Source organism: Mrakia frigida (genome assembly GCF_051309035.1).
Source record: "Mrakia frigida strain ATCC 22029 unplaced genomic scaffold BDY24scaffold_3, whole genome shotgun sequence".
Classification (NCBI taxonomy): domain Eukaryota; kingdom Fungi; phylum Basidiomycota; class Tremellomycetes; order Cystofilobasidiales; family Mrakiaceae; genus Mrakia; species Mrakia frigida.
The window spans coordinates 313,601-331,515 of NW_027481278.1; the positions used below are offsets into that span (position 1 = coordinate 313,601).

At 54.9% G+C, this 17,915-nt stretch overlaps 7 protein-coding genes across 7 annotated transcripts; 5 read left to right on the forward strand and 2 right to left on the reverse strand.

The window, feature by feature from the left end:
• Positions 1–167: 167 nt before the first annotated feature.
• Positions 168–2,575, forward strand: GLO3 (ADP-ribosylation factor GTPase-activating protein; the record flags this gene model as incomplete). Its single annotated transcript, XM_076642978.1, has 7 exons — positions 168–239; positions 338–456; positions 844–1,044; positions 1,222–1,884; positions 1,955–2,019; positions 2,135–2,418; positions 2,537–2,575. 7 exons carry the CDS (start codon positions 168–170, stop codon positions 2,573–2,575), a joined length of 1,443 nt encoding a protein of 480 aa, XP_076500233.1.
• Positions 2,576–4,668: 2,093 nt separating this feature from the next.
• Positions 4,669–5,539, reverse strand: BDY24DRAFT_157537 (uncharacterized protein). Its single transcript, XM_076636163.1, has one exon. The coding sequence runs from the start codon at positions 5,388–5,390 to the stop codon at positions 4,791–4,793; it is 600 nt and encodes a 199-aa protein (XP_076500234.1). The 5' UTR covers positions 5,391–5,539; the 3' UTR covers positions 4,669–4,790.
• Positions 5,540–5,556: 17 nt separating this feature from the next.
• On the reverse strand, positions 5,557–6,353 carry BDY24DRAFT_376521 (uncharacterized protein). Its single transcript, XM_076638671.1, has 2 exons — positions 5,681–6,353; positions 5,557–5,589 (listed from the first exon to the last, which is right to left on the reverse strand). Exon 1 carries the CDS (start codon positions 6,230–6,232, stop codon positions 5,699–5,701), a length of 534 nt encoding a protein of 177 aa, XP_076500235.1. The 5' UTR covers positions 6,233–6,353; the 3' UTR covers positions 5,557–5,589; positions 5,681–5,698.
• Positions 6,354–6,463: 110 nt separating this feature from the next.
• TIF3 (Tif3p) lies at positions 6,464–9,093 on the forward strand (the record flags this gene model as incomplete). Its single annotated transcript, XM_076638017.1, has 10 exons — positions 6,464–6,467; positions 6,536–6,589; positions 6,671–6,715; positions 6,822–6,893; positions 7,035–7,153; positions 7,227–7,337; positions 7,434–7,476; positions 7,589–8,037; positions 8,122–8,317; positions 8,420–9,093. The coding sequence occupies 10 exons, from the start codon at positions 6,464–6,466 to the stop codon at positions 9,091–9,093; spliced, it is 1,767 nt and encodes a 588-aa protein (XP_076500236.1).
• Positions 9,094–11,929: 2,836 nt separating this feature from the next.
• BDY24DRAFT_376532 (Nsp1-like C-terminal region-domain-containing protein) lies at positions 11,930–14,127 on the forward strand. The gene is made up of 7 exons (XM_076638672.1): positions 11,930–12,066; positions 12,196–12,267; positions 12,363–12,446; positions 12,537–12,599; positions 12,701–13,052; positions 13,154–13,365; positions 13,491–14,127. Exons 1-7 carry the CDS (start codon positions 11,960–11,962, stop codon positions 13,936–13,938), a joined length of 1,338 nt encoding a protein of 445 aa, XP_076500237.1. The 5' UTR covers positions 11,930–11,959; the 3' UTR covers positions 13,939–14,127.
• A 324-nt stretch (positions 14,128–14,451) lies between these two features.
• RPP0 (60S ribosomal protein uL10 RPP0) lies at positions 14,452–16,582 on the forward strand. The gene is made up of 9 exons (XM_076638673.1): positions 14,452–14,528; positions 14,646–14,729; positions 14,812–14,856; positions 14,931–15,349; positions 15,426–15,626; positions 15,721–15,774; positions 16,081–16,146; positions 16,248–16,308; positions 16,403–16,582. Exons 2-9 carry the CDS (start codon positions 14,663–14,665, stop codon positions 16,432–16,434), a joined length of 945 nt encoding a protein of 314 aa, XP_076500238.1. The 5' UTR covers positions 14,452–14,528; positions 14,646–14,662; the 3' UTR covers positions 16,435–16,582.
• A 298-nt stretch (positions 16,583–16,880) lies between these two features.
• BDY24DRAFT_376538 (uncharacterized protein) lies at positions 16,881–17,915 on the forward strand. Its single transcript, XM_076638674.1, has 5 exons — positions 16,881–17,160; positions 17,240–17,246; positions 17,312–17,439; positions 17,504–17,597; positions 17,682–17,915. Exons 1-5 carry the CDS (start codon positions 16,889–16,891, stop codon positions 17,817–17,819), a joined length of 639 nt encoding a protein of 212 aa, XP_076500239.1. The 5' UTR covers positions 16,881–16,888; the 3' UTR covers positions 17,820–17,915.

The following is a 17,915-nucleotide window of genomic DNA, read 5'->3' on the forward strand; positions in this document are numbered from 1 at the left end:
AGCTGGTTTTCATCAGAGTCTAGAGCCGAGCGTGATCTTTCTTTTCTCGGCATTTCGCATCAGAAAGTCTAGGAGGGGACCGTGTTTTTCTTTGCGATTAGGAAAGGAGGGCGAGGCTTTCGAGTTGACCTTCAACACCTTCCTTCTCTCCTCCCCCTCCCCCACCCATGTCTGTTACTCTTTCCAAACAGGAGACAGCGGCCATCTTCGCTCACCTAAAATCACAGAGGGCCAACAAGGTGAGCTCCTTCGCGAAGGGAGGGAACGCCTCCCTCCGTCCCTTCCTTCCTTTCCTCCCTTCGTTGCTGACTCTCTTTGCGTTTCGTTTCTGTTCTAGACATGCTTCGACTGTCAAGCCAAGAACCCTACCTGGTCCAGTGTCACGTTCAGTGTGTACCTCTGCCTCGACTGCTCGGCTGTCCATCGAAACATGGGAGTTCACATCACTTTCGTTCGGTGAGTCCATCCCTTCCTCCTTCTCTTCCCCCTTCTCTGTGCATATACAGGCTCGTTGGAGACTGGTTCCAAGGTCCTCGCTATCCTTTGCACATGCTGGTTTGGAGGATGTGCTAGGATTGAGGCTGTGAGGAGCAAACCCCTTCCCCGAGCCAGCGCATCGTCAAGTCCTCCTTCCTCCTCCCGTCGAAGCTCGACAGCTTCCTACAGCCATCCTCTTTACTTCTCGGCATCTCAGACTCTCTATCCATGCATACACCCACTCTCGTCTCTTCGAATCACTCACTGACTCTTATCTTGTCCCCTTCGTCGCGTCCTCCGTTCCCCCTCCTCGTCCTCCTCCGCTTCCTCCCTTCCCTCTTCCTCCCTTTCCTCCCCTCCTCCCAGGTCTACCAACCTCGACTCTTGGACCATCACTCAGCTTCGAGGAATGAAGCTCGGAGGAAACGCCGCTGCTACCGAGTTCTTCACCAAGAACGGAGGTTCCAACCTCCTCAACCTTCAGGACGGAAAGCAGAAGTACACCTCGAGGGTCGCGGGTCTTTGGAAGGAGGAGCTCGAGAGAAGGAAGGACGAGGACGCTAAGAGGTCAGTACCCTCTTGCTCGTCTCGAGGTCCGAGAGAAAAGAGTCCTCGAGGATGCGAGTAGCGAAGGGAGGGACGAAGGGAAAGCGAGCTCTTCCCTCCCTTCCTTCGTCTACTCGACTGATCGAAGCTCGTCGAGTTGATCGCTTCAAGCTGACCTCTCTTCTCTTCCTCCCTCAGATTCCCCAACAATCTCTTCATCGAGGGAGTCACCAACGTCGCCCCCGCTTCCTCCGCCTCAGCAGCCCCAGAAGAAGACTTCTTCGCCTCCTTCGACTCCTCCTCCAAACCCAAGGCCGTCGCCGCTCCCATCGCCAAACCTCCTACTACCAACCCTTCCTCCTCTTCCACCACCACCACCTCAGCTGCTCCCACGCGACCTTCAGGTCCCACTCCTACCCCAGCACCTCGTACAACCTCCTCCGCTTCCCTCCGATCCAACAACAACACCACCACCTCCCCTTCCTCGAGCTCAACCTCCGTCCCTCTCACCGCCGCTCGTCCAGGTCAAAAAGTCTCCAAGCTCGGAGCGTCCAAACTAGGAGCCAAGAAGGCTGGTCTTTCGATCAACTTCGAGGAGGCCGAGAGGAAGGCGAAGGAGGAGGAGGAGAGGATCACCAAGTTGGGTTACGACAGGAAGAAGGAGGAGGACGAGGAGAAGAAGAGGAAGGAGGAGGAGGCCAAGAAGATTGCTGCTGATCGAGCTGCTGGAGGCAAGAATGGAGCTGGGTCGAGGAATGGAGGAGCTTTGGGTACTGGTGGAGCGGTGGATAAGCCTGTGGTGCCGAGGTTGGGTTTCGGACAGACGTTCGCGGCTCCTGTCGTCAAGGCTCCTTCGAACGGGTGAGTCTTTCCTTTGCTTCTTCGTTGATGAGGAATGTAGCTGACCTTCAACTTCGCTTCGACACTACAGAAGCAGCCGAGGACCAGCAGCCGACGAGCGAACGTACGCTCGAGACAAGTTCTCTGCCCAGAAAGGTTCGTTCAACTCTCCCTTCTCCTCCCTCCTTCCTTCGCCATCTCTCTCCTTTCCTTTCCTCACCTCTCCACCAACTAACTCTCTCTCATCTTTTTTTCCTTCTTGCCCTCTCAGGTATCTCCTCCGACCAGTACTTCGGACGAGGATCCTACGACCCCGCCGCCTCCACCGAAGCTCAATCCCGTCTCCAGCAGTTCTCAGGCGCGTCCGCCATCTCGTCGAACCAGTACTTTGGACGGGACGAGGAGGACCAACAGCAGCAGGCTTACGAGGATGGGATCGGAGGTGGGGAGGGACTGGAAGGGTTGGAGAAGGCCGCGAGGGATGTCGTCGGGAGGGTGTTGAGCAATCCGGATGTGCAGAACGTCGGGGAGAGTATAAGGGCTGGGGCTATGAAGGTGAGTTCTTGATTTCGAGATGGGTGAGGGGGTGGGAGGAGCGAGATGCGCATCGAAAAGAAGGGGACGACGTGCTGACCTCGTTCATCTTCGTCTTCGTTTTTGTTTCCCCTTGCAGCTGTCGGACTACCTGGCTCAGATGTCGACTGAGCGTTAATTCTCGCTTATCACTCTCTTTGTAGACGTTCCTTTCACTTCTTTCTTTTCGGTCTTTTCCCTTCTCTTTGTTGGTTCGTTCGACGATGAAGACGCGACTCTCTTTCTCCTTCTTTCGTTTGGCCCTTCTTTTCTTTTGTTGGGGACCAGGAGTTCGTCCTTTGTTCGTAGTCATTTTTCTTCTTCTTTAATGCATACCTCCTATTGCTGCAGGAGGTGGTGGAGAGAAGCGAGAGCGGGAGGACGGGCTCGTTTTACCGAGTCAAGTTCGAACGACGCGTCGACAGAAGGCGACGACGAGGATTCTGTTTGCTTCTACCCCAGTCGCCTCTACTTTAGACAGTTAAAAGAAAAAGCGCTCACGTCTTCCTCTGGTTCTCCTTTCATTCTCAGCAAAATCAGTCTCTCGAGCCCGCAAACCGACCTTCCCGCCGTCCGGTCGCGCTCCTTCTCTCCTCCTTGCTTTCAGCCCCCATGGCAGTCATCTCCTCTTCAGTTCTGCGAAGCTTTCGGCGGACGAGGAGAACATCTCTTACACCGTCAGACAGTTCACTCTCAGAAACGAGAGGCGATATAGTAGCGCTCACTTCTTCCCTTCTTCCATCGAACGTCGCCGTTCTCGATAGCTTTCTACCGACGCCTCTTCGTCCCGATAGAACGCTCTTTGGTGCATCGGTCCGAACACGATCAACGACTGTGGCTGAGACGGAAGAAGAAGACGGGCAAAAAAAAGAGAGGCTGCAAGAGAGGAGGTCGAAGGCGACCCTCCATCTCTTTGACCTTTTGTTGACCTTCCAAGGGTCGCAAAAGGAACGTTTCAGGGCCTAGAACCGAAGTTGGACTCGCGTGGTCGGTATTTACGCTATTTGATTCATTGTTAGAGAAGGATATCCTGGTTAGAAAGATAACAAGAAGGTGGTGGAAGTCCTTCAGAGGAAGGGAAGAGCGCGGGACGCGACGCATTGGGCCGAGGGCAACCTCTGTGTACTCTCTTTTTTCTCTCCTCAGCTCCGGTCGGGTTGGAAGAACAGGCGTTACGGTTACATAGTAGAGGATACAACTGAGAAAGCAATCGAACGAAATCTAACGTGAGAATGAAAAAACCTTCCAACGGAACGAGAATCTGGTCTAGAAAAAGCAGCGAGCTCAGCCAGCTCTATCTCCCCTCCCGCTCTCCCTCCTCCTCCTCCTCCTCCAATCGCCTCGCCTCGAGATGAGTTTCTCCTTTACGAGCGTCTATAAGGAATCAAGAGAAGCCGCACCATGGTCAGTAAGATATTTTCCGAGCCGCAGAAAGAAAGAGAGGAGGGAGAGAAAACTCACCGAGAAGGTCCACCTGTTCGCAGAATCTCTTTTGGCGTCGACTGCTGCTCCTGAACGAGATTGATGGGAGATGCGTCGAATTTGGGAGCTCGAGGGAGGTTGGCCTTGTAGGAAAGAGCTCCAGGTGTTGCGCTCGCAGGTTGGTAGAAGAGAGCGAAGAGCAGAGCAGAAATGAGGAGGACGAGACGCATGGTTAGGGATGGAAGAGGGAGGGGGTGATGGGGGTTGGAAGAAATACGAGGGCACAACGAGGAGCTTTGAAACCCACCTTCCGGGGATAAGAAGCCTATGGAAGATGGCGCCCAGTCAACTGAATAGAGCCGGCAGTCCGAGGGACAGGACGATGGTTCTAAAGTGAGAGGCGTTTGGGAGCAGCCGCGGAGGAACGAGGGGAAGTCTGCTTGTTTTTCTCTCTCTCGCTCGCACGTTTCCTCCTTGGACGATAGCGTTCTTTTCTCTTGCTCGACTGGAGGAGGTAACTGATTCGTATGACTCTCTCTCGAGACGAATCCTGCTTTGGGGGAGTGCTGAAGCCGAACAGAACTCGGACTTGCGGGAGGGAGGAAAGGACGCGTCCCGGAGCTTGAGCTTCTCTTCCTTCGAGGTCTGAGCTTGAGTGGGGCTGACCCTCCACTTCTTCGGATGTAGAGTTCTTCGCACGGCTACCAATACATGTTCTGGTAGCACGGATACTGATCTTCACTCGAAATAGCTCGCGCAAATCTGGACGCGTCGACTTCGCATTCCTCCTCCCGCTCTCCCTTTCCCTCCCTTCCCCTCATGACCCCCTCTTTCTCCTCTCTGTTCCTTCTTCCTCTCAGTCTCAACCATGATCGTGCCCTCCCATTCCTCGCCCAGACACTTCATATGTCGCACTCGAGTTGATTTCCCTTTCAGTCTCCTTCCGAATCATTTCTCGAGCTCAGCATTTCTCGTTTCTCGTGGTCTCGATCAACCGCAAAGCCACCCCTATCTTTCAGAATTCTTTCGGTTCCCCGCAGAATGACTCTCCTCCCCGACAAGCCCACCGCCCTCACGCTCACCCTCACGCTCCCGTCCCCGGTTTCGTCCAACAAACGCGTCGTTTCGGTCTCCGTCTCCGGTCGAGGAGGCAAGAACGGGAAGAGGGAAGTTTGGAGGATCAAGTCGGCTGAGAGTCTTCTTTGTTGAAGAGGAGGAGAGGTAAGAAGGGAAAGAAGGGAAGGGAGGGCGGGTTCGGGATTGGGTGGGTTGAAGGAGGAGGGAGGGATGAAGGAAGGGAGGTGATTGTTGTTTCCAGGTGGATTTTGAGTGGAGCGGGAGTTTGAGGTGAGGATAGAAGAGCTGACGTTGATTTGGGTTTGGTTTCGGTTGGGCGGCCAGTGAAGAGTCCAGATCTTGGGAGCGAAAGTTGAGGAGGAAGCTTGCTTCCCCTTCTGCTTCGTCGAAGGCGATGTAGGCTTGTTGATGGTTTCGATTCCCTGTTGATGGATCCGTATCGGTGTAGGTTTCATATCTCGTTTTATTCTTGTGTTCCTCTGTAAGCTGTCCGTAGAATTAGCTCGTCTCCTTCGTTCTCGTTCAGCTCGACCCCTTCTCCCTTCTCTGCCTGCTCCTCTCGCCTCGTAGTTTCGACTGTACTTGTACGATCTCTCTCAGCGTGTATGTGTTGTTCAAAGATCGAATGTGATTTGTATATCATATGATCTAGATCTGGTAAGAAGAAGGAAGCAAAGGGAAAAAGGGTGAGCTCGAGAAGGAAGAGCGAGCTCAAACGGAAGGAAGGGAGGAAAAGAAGACTGACCTTTCCTGACGTTTTTCTCTACTTCTTGCCCTTCCCCTTCCCCGCAACGACCGCCCTCACCACCACGGGTCTAACCCTCTCCACCATCTCCTCTGCTCCTTCACTCATCCAATCCTCCAACCCACCGGCGAACGCATCCTCCTCCTCCTCTTCCTCCTCCTCCTTGTCGACCTTCCTGACCGCTCCTCCGGGTGCCCTCCTTCCTCTGGTAGCGACGTTGGCGTACTGCTCCTTGAACTTGCCGATCCTTCCAAACTCGTCTCTGAGATCTCTCGAGGTTGCTCGGTTGGGGAACCAGGTAGGATGGTTGGACATGTCCCTCGTGAGCTTGTACGTCGAACGAGGCGAGGTCGACATGACCGTGAAGGATGAACCGTCCGCGAGAACGACCGTTTGAGGGAAGAGGTAAGGAGAAGGAGCAGGGAGGGAGGCGGGTTTGTGACGATGGATCTTTCCTGGGATGGCGGTGATGAGGGATTGCGACAGATCCGATTGAACGCGAGAGTTGAGCAGGGTAGGCACGAAACGGGAGAGGGAGAGGGAGGATCGCATCGTTCGAGAGGGGAGGGTTTCCAAGCGAGTGGTTGAAGCTGAGTTGAGGAGGAGGGGTGGAAGGGGAGGGAGAGATGTATAGATTGGAGTTCGATGTATAGATTTTCGTGTGTGATGGTTGAGAGCTCAAAGAAACCATGGCAAGCCACTTCGAAGAGAAATGAAAAAAGACGGCCCTCGTCTTTCTCTCCCCCTCAACCAACACCTTCTCCCTTCCTCAAACTATACAAAATGGGTACGTTCGATACTCCATTCGAGGCTCCTCCTTCTCCCGGTTCTAACCCTACCATTTTCAACCCCCAGCTCCCAAGAAGAAATCCCAGAAGATCGCGTTGACCGACTTCCTCATGGACGACAGTCAGTTCCACTCCCTCTCTTCGCTTCTCCTCCTCCTCCGTCGCTCTATATCCTGACCTCTTACCACGCGCGCATCTACAGATCTCGGATCGTGGGCCGACGAGATGGATTCTCTTCCTTCTGCTCGTACGTTTCTTCTCTCTGTCGAGCTCTTCTTTCCTTCTCTTCTCCTCAACCTCTCTCTCGTTCTGACCTTTGTTCCTTCCTCCCTTCTCTCTTTCCTCCTATACAGCCGCTCCCCGAGCCGATGGAGAACGTGGAGAGGACGGTGACTTCATGTCCCGACCCAACCGAGGAGACTTCAGTGAGTAACCTCTTCTCTTCATCGAAGGAACGAGCTCGGAAAAAGGAAGGAGAAAGGAAGCTCAACGGAACGTCACCTCTCCGTTAGCTCCACCTTCTCATCTCCCTGACTCTTTTGACCCTTTCTTTTTTTCCTCGATAGGTGGACCTCCTCGAGAAGAGCTTCCTCTCCCTACCCAGGCTCCCTGGACCGCTTTCGTTGGAAACCTTGCGTTCGACGTCGGAGAAGGAGAGGTCTCGAGCTTCTTCACTGGTCTCAAGGTCCGTGCTCTTCTCTCCTTCCTTCGTCTCCACCTTGTTCGCTGACCTTGTTTGGTTTTGTGGTCGTGAACAGCTCGTGTCGGTCAAGATCATCAACGATATGGAGGGAAAGCCCAAGGGTTTCGGTTACGTCGAGTTCGGAACCTTGGACATGCTGAAGGAGGGTCTGGGTCGAAGCGGCGAGGTGAGCTCTTTCTCTTTCTCCCTTCTTCCTTCTTCAAAGCTTTCAGAGCTCACGAACTTGAGCTGATCATCATCTCTTTCTCTTCCTCCTCCTCAGCAACTCGCTGGCCGAGCCGTCCGAGTCTCCGTAGCTGAACCTCGTTCGTCCTTCTCTCCCTCTCGCCCTCCCCGCCTCTCACCACCTCTCCTCTCCGTCTCCCTTCCCCTCCTTCTCTCTCGCTAACCTCACTCTTTCCTCTTCTCTCTCCACAGCCAAAGGAGCTGGCTCCCGACTCGGAGGATCCCGAGACGCCTACTCCGCCTCCGCCGCCGCCGCTGAGGAAAAGTCGTCCTGGCGACGAGAAGGACCCCTCCCTCCCGTCGAATCCTCCTCCGCCAACGGCCCTCGTCAGTCCTCGTACAACAACTCTCCCTCCGTCCCGGAAGCCGAGCGAGACTGGGGAGCCGCCCGAGGATCCAAGTTCGTACCCTCTGTCGAGCCCGTTCGAACCCCTGGAGGAGGACCTCCTCGAACGGGTGGGTTCGTGAGCGAGAGCGGAGCCGCGGCTGAGGCTGCTAGTCAGTGGAGGAGCAACAAGCCTGTGGCTACGGGTCCTGTGGAGCGAGAGGCTCCTCCTCACCAGAGGGCTGGATTGGGAGCTCCGGGTGGATTCCGACCTGCTGCTGAGGGACCTATGTCTCCCGCCGATACGGAGGATCAGGTGAGTTCGAGTTTGCTCTGCTCCTTCTTTTGCGTAGGACGAGCAGAAAGCTGACTTGTTCCTCGTGTATTTCATCGATCTCAGTGGACTCGAGGAGGTCGATTCGTCCCTACCGTCGAGCGATCCGCTCCTTCGTCCCGACGAGGCTCGCACGAGTTCCAGTCTCGAGGAGGATCTCCCTTCCCTCCCTCGGGAGCTCCCGCCGACGAGTCTCCTTCTGACTGGAGGTCCAACATGAGGAAGGGATCCAGTGGACCTGGAAGCAGCGCTGAGCGATCTCGTGAGTCTCTTCTCTCTTTGTTTCGCTTCTTGTGAGCTCGACTCTCTTCCTTCATTTCGAGCTGACCTTTCCTCTCCTTTCGTCGTTTCTTCTCGCTCGTAGCCATCCCCTCCGCCACCTCCTCCCCTCAACCCGCCTCCCGACGACCTCTCACCCTCCTTCCTCGAACGACCTCCTCCACCGGAACCGGAGGCGTCCCCACCCCTGCCCCTTCGAACCCTACCTCCCCTTCCGCCTCCACCCCTCCTTCGCCAGCGCTCTCCAACACCGCTTCCCTAGCCACCACCACGCACAAACCCTCTCCCTTCGGAGCCGCTCGAGCCGTCGACAACGCCGCGAGGGAGAAGGAGGTCGAGGAGAAGATTGCGAAGCAGGAAGCCGAGAGCAAGGAGAGGAGGCAGAAGGAGAAGGAGGCGAGGGAGTTGAAGGCCAAGACGTTCGTTAGGGCGCCTCCTGTGGGAGGAGGAGATCGACGAGGAAACAACAACAACAACAACAACAACAAGCCTACTTCGCCTCCTCCCGCTGGAGCTGGAGTTGAGGCTCCTACCGTCGTCGTTGGAGGAGAAGGAGAAGGAGAGGAGAAGAAGGTCGTTGCGGAGGAGGTCGTCACGTCCCCCAAGAAGGCCAACGTCACCCTCGGAGCTCCCGTGGTGGAGAAGAAGTCCTTCGCCGCGGCTCCTTCGTTCGCTGCGTTGGAGGTCGAGGGAGGGGAGGAGGACGAGGACGAGGACGTCGAGGAGGTGACGGAGAAGGTCGCGAAGGTCGAGGTCTAAAAAAAAGTGCTCGGGTCTGTCTCTCTTGGAGAGAACGAGAGAGAGGGGAGGGGAGGGGAGTAAAAAAAAATCTGAGAAGGACCCGAAGAGGGCTTGGGTGGGTGTTGTTGGAAGTTGATGATCTGGGGTTCTGCGTGTGTTTCGTTCCTTCTCCTTTTCGGTTTCGATTAGACTATCGAGTATTCCTTCTTTTAAGTACTATGTGGGTTTCTTTCGGATGCTGAGGAGATGGGAAGGGGTGGGGTACGGTTAGGGGCTTGGGTGTTTCGATTTGCCTTCTTAACGAAGTTTTTTCTTTTCTTGGTTTGTTGTTGGTTGGGGGCGGGAGAGAGAGAGAGAGAGACTCAGGGACGGGACGCGTCGAGGTTGGTTTTGGTTTGGTTTGAGAGAGTGAGTTGAGATGAAGGACAGAAGGCTGAAGGTCAAGATGCTCACACTGTCTTGAAAATCTCGACGTTCCAGCTAGAATAGTGAGGAAGGAGAGGTCGGCTCGCGAGAGAGAGAGAGAGAGAAGAGAAGGGAGAGCGGGAGCGGGAGACGAGACGCGTCGTTCCAACGCTCCCACTCTCAGCAAACAAACAAACAGTGTCCCCTTCTTCTCTCCATCTTCTTCAGGTAAACGCAGAACTTTCACTGAGTCCTCTCTTCCTCTCGAAGAGTTTCAGATTCGATCAGGGATAAGAACTAGAAGGGATCGCTGGAACAGTCCTCTCGTTCCTGGCACGAGCGGCGGTGGTCGAAGCTTGGTCCAGGACTTGACCTGACCTTCTTTTTATTTTCTCTTCTTAGCTCCAGGTAACCCTATTTTCGAACCTCGAAAGGAAGGAAGGGCATGATCGGCTTGTTTCTCACTCCTCCCGACGCCCACCTTCGACCTCGACTCGACTCCACGCTACTCGCTCGACTCGCTGCAACTCTTTCCCTCGAACCGACGTTTCTACCTTCTTGTCGGTCGCCACCATCGACGATGCTTTCTCTCGACTTCCTCTCGTTCATGGTGTGAAGAGATGCATACCGCGAGGAAGACAAGAGACACAAAATAGTCGAGCCAGCCGACGATTTCGACGTCCTGATAGAGAGGCTTCCGACGCCATTTCAAGGAAGGCCAGGCTCATCCTGGAGCATGCGACGAGGGTGTTTTTTGGGTAGCGATACGAAGGTTGATCTTCATTGCGAGAGCAGGGAAAGGGAGAGAGCGAAGGTGCAGGAGCGGAAGGAGGAGCTCGGAGGGGGCGAGTTTGAGCTCGAAGAGATGCTGAGAGCTTTCCGAGGTTTTTAGTTTGAAGGAATTGAGGCCAAGGAGGGATGGGAAGGGTGGACTGATGCTAGAGAGTGGTGCGAGGAAAGGAAAGAAGGGTTTGAAGGAGGATGGTCGTCGGGAGGGAAGGAAGGTCGAGGACGAGCTCGACTTGTTTCCCTTCTCTCGTTTCTCGACCCTCTCTCCTTTTCTTGCACGCGACGAACAAAGTTGCAAAGATGAAGATCATGGAATAGGAGAAGACTAGCGAATCTCTAAGATAATGTGGCATCCTCTACCTCTCCGAACGACCTCTATTGAAGAGCAGGCCAGGAGATAAAATGAAGAAGCGAACCTCTGCCGTCTCGATTCTCGAAAGAAAGGACGGTCAGTAGGTCTCTAACAGGAGTTGGTTTAGGGTTTCGTTTTGACCGCTCGCGATCACGTAGCTACGACAGTCCGAAGACCGGTTGCTGGATTCGAAGCGGCTTCGAACGACCCGGGAAAGGGAGGGAAGGGAAGGGAAGGGAAGGGAGGAGGAGGAGAGAGGAAGAGAAGAGAGGAGGGAAGAAGAGGAAGAGATGGACGCTGTTTTTGGAAGGAGGGAAAGAGAAGGAGAGGAGGCGGTTCAAGGGGTTGATCAGTGTACTAGTCTTTCAGAAGACATTTGCTAAAGAGGGAGAAGGGAAGCAAGATGGAGTTGAGGGAGGAGGCTGAGGTGAGCTCGAAAAAAAGAGAAGGACCAGAGGGGAGGGTAACGGCAGCCACAGCGCCCTCTTCCCTCACCACATCCATCTCTTCTCTTCGTTTTCTTCCAATATGGGTAAGTACACGTCTCTTTGTCGTCCCTGAGACTCGTCGACACTCGCTGATTCGAACCCTATCAATTTCTCCAGCTTTCAGCTTCGGATCAACGCCTGGTGAGCACCTCGACCCTTTCCCCTCCTCCTCCCTCCCTCCCTCCTTTGGCCGAGCTCACCTTCTGTTCTTTCCCTCTTCTCTGTCTCTAGCCGCTCCAGCTGCCTCAGGAGGCTTCGGAGGATTCGGAACCACTCGTGAGTTTTACTCCATCACTGTTCTATGGCAGCAGAGAAGCTCTTGTTGATTGAAACGACGAGCTCACCTCTCCCTTCCCTCCTTGTCCTTTCTCTTCAGCTACGGCGACTCCTGCTAAACCAGCCTTCGGAGGCGGCTTTGGAGCTGCTTCTACCACTCCTGCAGCTCCTCCACCTACGAGCATGTTCGGAGGAGGAGCCGCTTCCAAGCCTGCTTCTCTCTTTGGAGCTCCTGCACCATCAGCAGGAGGAGGAAACCTCTTTGGAGGAGGAGGTGCTTTGACAGCTCCTAAACCTCCGTTCGGTTTCGGGTGAGTCTAGCGCTCATCTTACAGCTGCTCGTCGCTTCATCGATCTGACTTGATGTTGTCCCATCTACAGAGCACCTGCCGCTCCAGCAGCTCCCACTTCCAACCTCTTCGGCGCACCTCCTTCCTCCTCCACCACTCCAGCTCCAGCAGCTCCTTCCTTCTTCGGAGCACCCAAACCAGCTGCACCAGCAGCTCCCACTACTTCTCTCTTCGGTGCTCCCGCTGCTGCTTCGACAACACCAGCTCCTGCGCCTTCGGGAGGGATGTTCGGAGGAGGAGGAGGAGGAGGGATGTTTGGAGGAGCCGTGAAGCCTGCTACTCCTGCTCCTGCTCCTGCTCCTGCTGGAGGATTGTTCGGTGCTCCTACAGCGTGAGTACGAGTTTATTTCAGATGCTGAGATGAAGTGGGAGGGAATGGTGAACGAGTAGCTCGAAGAAAGGAGAAGGACGGCGCGAAGCTGACCTCGAGCTCGCCTCCCTCCCTTCGTTCTCTTTCCAGGTCGACCACTCCTGCTGCTCCTGCCCCTGCCGCTGGTGGATTCGGAGGAGGGATGTTTGGAAAGCCTGCTGAGTAAGTACTGGGCTTTACGCTTCCTTGAAGTCTCGTCGTCGAATGAAGTAGACGTGAAACTGAAGCTGACTTCCTCCCTTCCTCTGCGTTCGAAGGTCGACCACACCAGCTGCTCCGGCTCCCGCTCCTGCTGCTCCAGCGACCACTTTCGGAGGAGGAATGTTTGGCAAGCCTGCTGAGTGAGTCTACATCTCTCTCTCTGGTCCCTTCGTCGCTCGATCTAAACCCTGACCTCCAACGCGTCTCTCCCTTCTTCGCCACGTCTTCAGACCTGCCGCCGCCACTGCTGCTCCAGCTCCAGCTGCTGGAGGTATGTTCGGCAAGCCTGCAGCGTAAGTCTGAACCCTACCTCTTCTCTTTCATCCTGTGTTCGTCGTCTGACTCTCGTCCTTTCTTTCCCTCCTCTCCTTCCTTCCCTTCGCGTCTCCTCCAGTCTGCCCACACCCTCAACCTCAGCACCTGCACCTGCACCCGCTGCTACCTCCCTCTTCGGTGCTCCTCCCAAACCTACCACTCCCGCTCCCACTCCTGCTCCCGGAACCGCCGTCCAACCTGGAAAGACCGGAGGATTCGCTGCTCTTCCCGCCGCTCCCGCTCCCGCTGCCTCCTCGACGCCAGCTGCCGCACCAGCAGCCGAGCCTGTGCCGAGTTTGTTGAAGGGAAAGACGATGGACGATATTGTGAACGGTTGGAGCAAGGAGTTGGACGTTCAGGTGAAGGAGTTTGGAAGGCAGGCTGGGGAGGTGAGGGAGTGGGATCGAGTGTTGGTCGAGAACGGGAACCAGGTGAGTGTTTCGTCGCGTCTCTTTCGTTTCGTTCGACCGACCAGCTTCGGCCCTCGAAGGTTTAGAGTAGCTGATGTCTCGATCCCGTTTTCTCTCGCCAGATCTCGCGTCTCTACTCTCAAATCCTCTCTGCCGAGGAAGCCAACAAGGCCGTCGAGGATTCGCTCTCTTACATCGAATCTCAACAGGCCGAACTTGGAAACCTTCTCGACGGATACGAGACGCAGGCAAACGAGATGTTCGATGGGGCTGGAGGAAGGGGAGGAACCGCTGGACTTGATTTCGGACCTGCTGATGGAGAGAGGGAGAAGGCGTGAGTTTCCTGTTTCTCTCGCTTCGTCTTCGTCTTCGTCTTGAAGTCCAAGTCTTCTTCCTTCATCGACGAGAAGCCGAGATTACCCCAACTGACCTCTGCCTTCACCTTCGACCCCAATACAGCTACTCTCTCGCCGAAACCCTCCACTCCCAACTCGACACCCTCTCCCGATCGCTCACCTCCATGATCGACGAAGTCAACTCTCTCTCCTCCTCCTCCACCTCCACCGTCCCAGCCATCTCCACCGCCATCCTCGACCCTTCCTCTTCCTCCGCCGCCAACACGTCCTCAGCACCCGCCGCGGAGGAGGACCCCGTTTCCCAGATCGCTCAGATCTTGAACGCGCACTTGACGAGCTTGCAGTGGATCGATGGAGCTGCGGGAGGAATGAAGGAGAAGGTTGTGGAGTTGGAGAGGAAGATGGTCGAGGTTAACGGTGGGGGAGGGTCCAGGGGAGGAGGAACGGGGAGGAGGTTGGTGGAGGGTGGGAACGGGATGGGAGGAGGGAGTGCGTTGGGGAGGAGTCAGCAGAGTGGGGCTGGGCAGAGGTTTGGGACTCCTAGGAGATGAGAGAGGAGGTTGGCTTGATTTTATGATCTCGAGTTTTCACTGTTATTAATTACGGAGGAGACGAGAGAGAGAGGGAGAGAAGCGGGAGGTGAGGCACGAACGCGACGGGCTCTAGTTTTTTGAGGGTTCAGTTTTCGACGTTGAATTTTTTTCGAACCATTCTCTCGATTTATCTTCCTCTACTCTATCTGAGATTTCGTAAGGACGAACACCTGAATCTCAGAGAATGTTGAAGGGGAAAAAGGAGGGAGGGCTCAACGGCTCGACGTCCCTCCCTCCTTTTCGTTCGTTCGCTGCTCCCTTTCCTTTCGACCTCCAACCCACCCGTGAGTGTGCCTTCCCTTACCCCCCTTCCCCCCCCCCCCCCCATAGACAAGCCCATGGACTCTACTTCACACCTAGAGTCCATGCGACTTGTCTCTATCTCTCGACGAAGCACGAAAACATCGAGAAAGAAACGAACGCTGACCTCTCCTTTGACTCCCTTCCTTCCTCCTCCTTTGCTCCTTCTAGGAATCGCCTTTAAACTTCCTTTGTTCCACTTCGAGAACACTTGGTAGGCCTTTCCACAACTACACAACCTTAAACAAGTGAGTACATGTTCTTTGCGTTCGAAGGGAGGGAGGGAGGAGAGGAGGAGGAGAGGAGAAGGAGAGAAGGGACGAAAAAAGCTGAACTGACCTTTGCCCCTTCGCTTCTTTTTCTAGCTTCACCAACTACTACAATGGGAGGAACTCGTGCTGAGAAGGCCGCTTACTTCGTTAAGCTCAGAGAGCTTATCGACAACAACCGTGAGTCTATACTTTCCTCCAGTTTGTAGCAGTAGAAACGAGAAGGCTCATCCTTTTCCCTTCCTCCTTCGCTCCTTCCCAGCCTCGATCTTCCTCGTGAACGTCGACAACGTTGGATCCAACCAGAGTTCGTCCTCAACTCTCCTCACCTCCCTTCCCTCCACCACCACCTTCTTACCTTTGTCTTCTCCCTCCTCACAGTGCATCAGATCCGACAGTCTCTCCGAGGAAAGGCCACCATCCTCATGGGAAAGAACACCATGGTTCGACGAGCTCTCCGAACCATCCTCGCCGAGTACCCTCAGTTCGAGAAGCTTCTCCCCCACGTCAAGGGAAACATCGGATTCGTCTTCACCTCCGGAGACCTCAAGGAGGTTCGAGAGAACATCCTCGCCAACAAGGTCGCCGCCCCTGCTCGAGCTGGAGCCCTCGCTCCCGTCGACGTTTGGGTTCCCGCTGGAAACACCGGAATGGAGCCCGGAAAGACTGCCTTCTTCCAGGCTCTCTCCATCCCCACCAAGATTGCTAGGGGTACCATCGAGATCGTTACCGACGTCCAGGTCGTCTCCAAGGGAACTCGAGTCGGAACCTCCGAGGCTACCCTCTTGAACATGATGAACGTGAGTCTCTTTCTCCCTTCTCTGCTTCCCTTCGAGTCCCTGACCTCTTACCATCCTTTCCGTTTGTCCCTTCTAGATCTCTCCTTTCTCCTACGGAATGACCATCGTTCAGATCTTCGACAACGGAGCCATCTTCGGATCCGAGATGCTCGACATCGACGAGCAGACCCTCATCGACCAGTTCTTGGCCTCCGTCAAGACCGTTGCCGCCATCTCCCTCGCCGTCAACTTCCCCACCATTGTCTCCGTCAGCCACTCCTTGGTCAACGCTTACAAGGTTCGTTTCGAGTCTTTCCTTCGCTCCCTTTTTTCGTTTCGATCTTCGACTCGTTCGCTGACTTCTCCCTCTCCTCCTTCTCTCCTCCCAACAGAACCTCGTCGCCGTCTCCATCGCCACTGAGTTCACCTTCGAGGGATCCGAGAAGGTGAGCTTTTCCTTCCCTTCCTCTCTACGCTCGTCTCGTCTTCGTTTCGTTTCTCTCTCGTCGCGTCTCCTCTCCCCTCCCCTCAACTACCACCACCACCACCAACAAAACACTTGCCTGTGATGTTTTCATTTACACTGAAAATCCTGAGCTGTGGGGCTTTCTACCTCACAATGCTGAACAAACTTAATTCTGAGGCTTCAACCAATCCTTTCTCTTCTCTCCTTCCGTCCTCTCCTTTCCCTTCATGAAACACGATCGCTGACTCCCTTCTCCTCCTCTTTTTCCTTCGACTCGATGAATCAGGCCAAGGCTTACCTCGCCGACCCTTCCGCCTTCGCCGCTGCCGCTCCCGCTGAGTCTGCCGCTGCTGTTCGTCCCTCTCTCCCTCCCTCTCCTCCCCTCTTCTCTCCTTTCTTCCTTTTTCCGTTCCTAACCTCGTCCTTCGCTTTCGTTTCTGTTCATTCTACCAGCCCGCCGCCAGCAACGAGGCCCCCGCCGCCGCCGCTGTTGAGGAGGAGAAGGAGGAGTCCGGTTCGTTTTTTAACTCTCTCCCTCTCTCTCTCACCTTCCCCGCCTTTCTCGTCGACTGACGGACCCTTTTTCTTCTTGCTTCGTTTCTCTGCAGACGACGACATGGGTTTCGGACTCTTCGATTAAACGTTGCAGTCTTGTTCGATGTTGGGCCGAAGAAGTCCTTTGGGGTGCTTTCGGAGTCGGATCCTGTTTGAAGGAGAACGGCGAAGAAAAGCGGTTTGAGGGATTGTTTTTGTTTGACGACGATGCGGAATGATTCGTTTAGGTTTAATAGTTTGCTTCTTTGTTCTCGGGTTGCTGAAAGTGAGGATGGCCATCTGTTCAGGAGAGGGAGAGAGGAACGGCGACGTCTCGTTCTTGAACGAGCTCAAAGATCTCTCCCTCCTCGGGTTGTCTTTCTGCGACCGCCGTCTTCGGTCGGTCATCCACTCTAGTACACGGCCACAGAGAAATCGACCCAAGTACATCTGGTCGAGAAGGAAGGAAAGAAAAAAAATAAAGAAACCCGAACGAACGCGTGTGCTCCTCGAAATCCGAAAGCTCAACCATCCTTCTCCTTCCTCCTCGAACCGCCATCATGTCCACTCCCCAAACGACCAACCCGTCTTCATCCTCCCCACACTCCTCTTCCTCCTCCTCTTCCTCCCCCCCAACGCTCTACGAAGTCTCCCTCTTCGGCCTGATCCCTTCCTCCTCCAGCTTCCCTCCTTTAATCTCCAAGCTCAACTCGCTCAGCCTCTCCTCTTCGCCTTTCGACTTCTCGGAGACGGTGATGCGGCCGATCGTTCCCCCGGAAGGAGCGAAGAAGGAGGACGGGGTCGTTAGGGTTCGGGTCATCGATGGCAAGAGGTGAGTATATCTTTTCGAGAGGGAGAGGGAAGGAAGCTGACCGAGGGGTTGTTGAGCTCGTTCGTTTCTTCTTGAGCAGCTATCTCGTGAGCTCTTTCTACCCTTCCCTCGTTTCGTATATTCTCGAGTTAACTTTTTGTTATGTGGTAAGACTGTTCTCTCCCGTCCTGAATCGATCCGAACGGCTCCGTTGGCGCTGGTGTCGCCTGTGATCTACTCGCTCGTCGTGGGAGGAGGAGCAGACGCGGAGGACGTTGCGGCTCATCTTGGGTTCCAGAAGTGAGTTGCGAGAGAGGGCTCGCCTTGTTGGTTTTGAGAGAAGACGCTGATCTTTGGTGTATAGGGCCTACGCGTTCACGAAACGAGGGATCGCGTTCACGTTGGCGAACCAGTTGAGGGTCGAGGTGTTCAAGTTGGAGAAGGAGGGAGAGAACGAGGTGAGTTCGGTCGGTCCTTCGGAGAGTTTGGAACGAGAACGCAGAACGCTGATTATTTTTTTTTTCGTTCGGCTTGGTGGTTAGAAGGAGGAAGAGGGCTACATGGTTGAGGTTCGCTCGATACCTATCCCTCATTCAGCTGTGGCGACGGTGGTGGAACAGGAGATGGAGGTGAAGAGGAATCTCGTCGGGTTGGTCGATCTGAAGAGAGTCGATGGATGAGCTTGACTCTAACCGTTTCTGCTTCCTGCTGGTTCGTAGAGGGGCTATGGACACGGCAAGAGTGGGTTTGTGGCCCTATATATTCTCCGAAAGGCG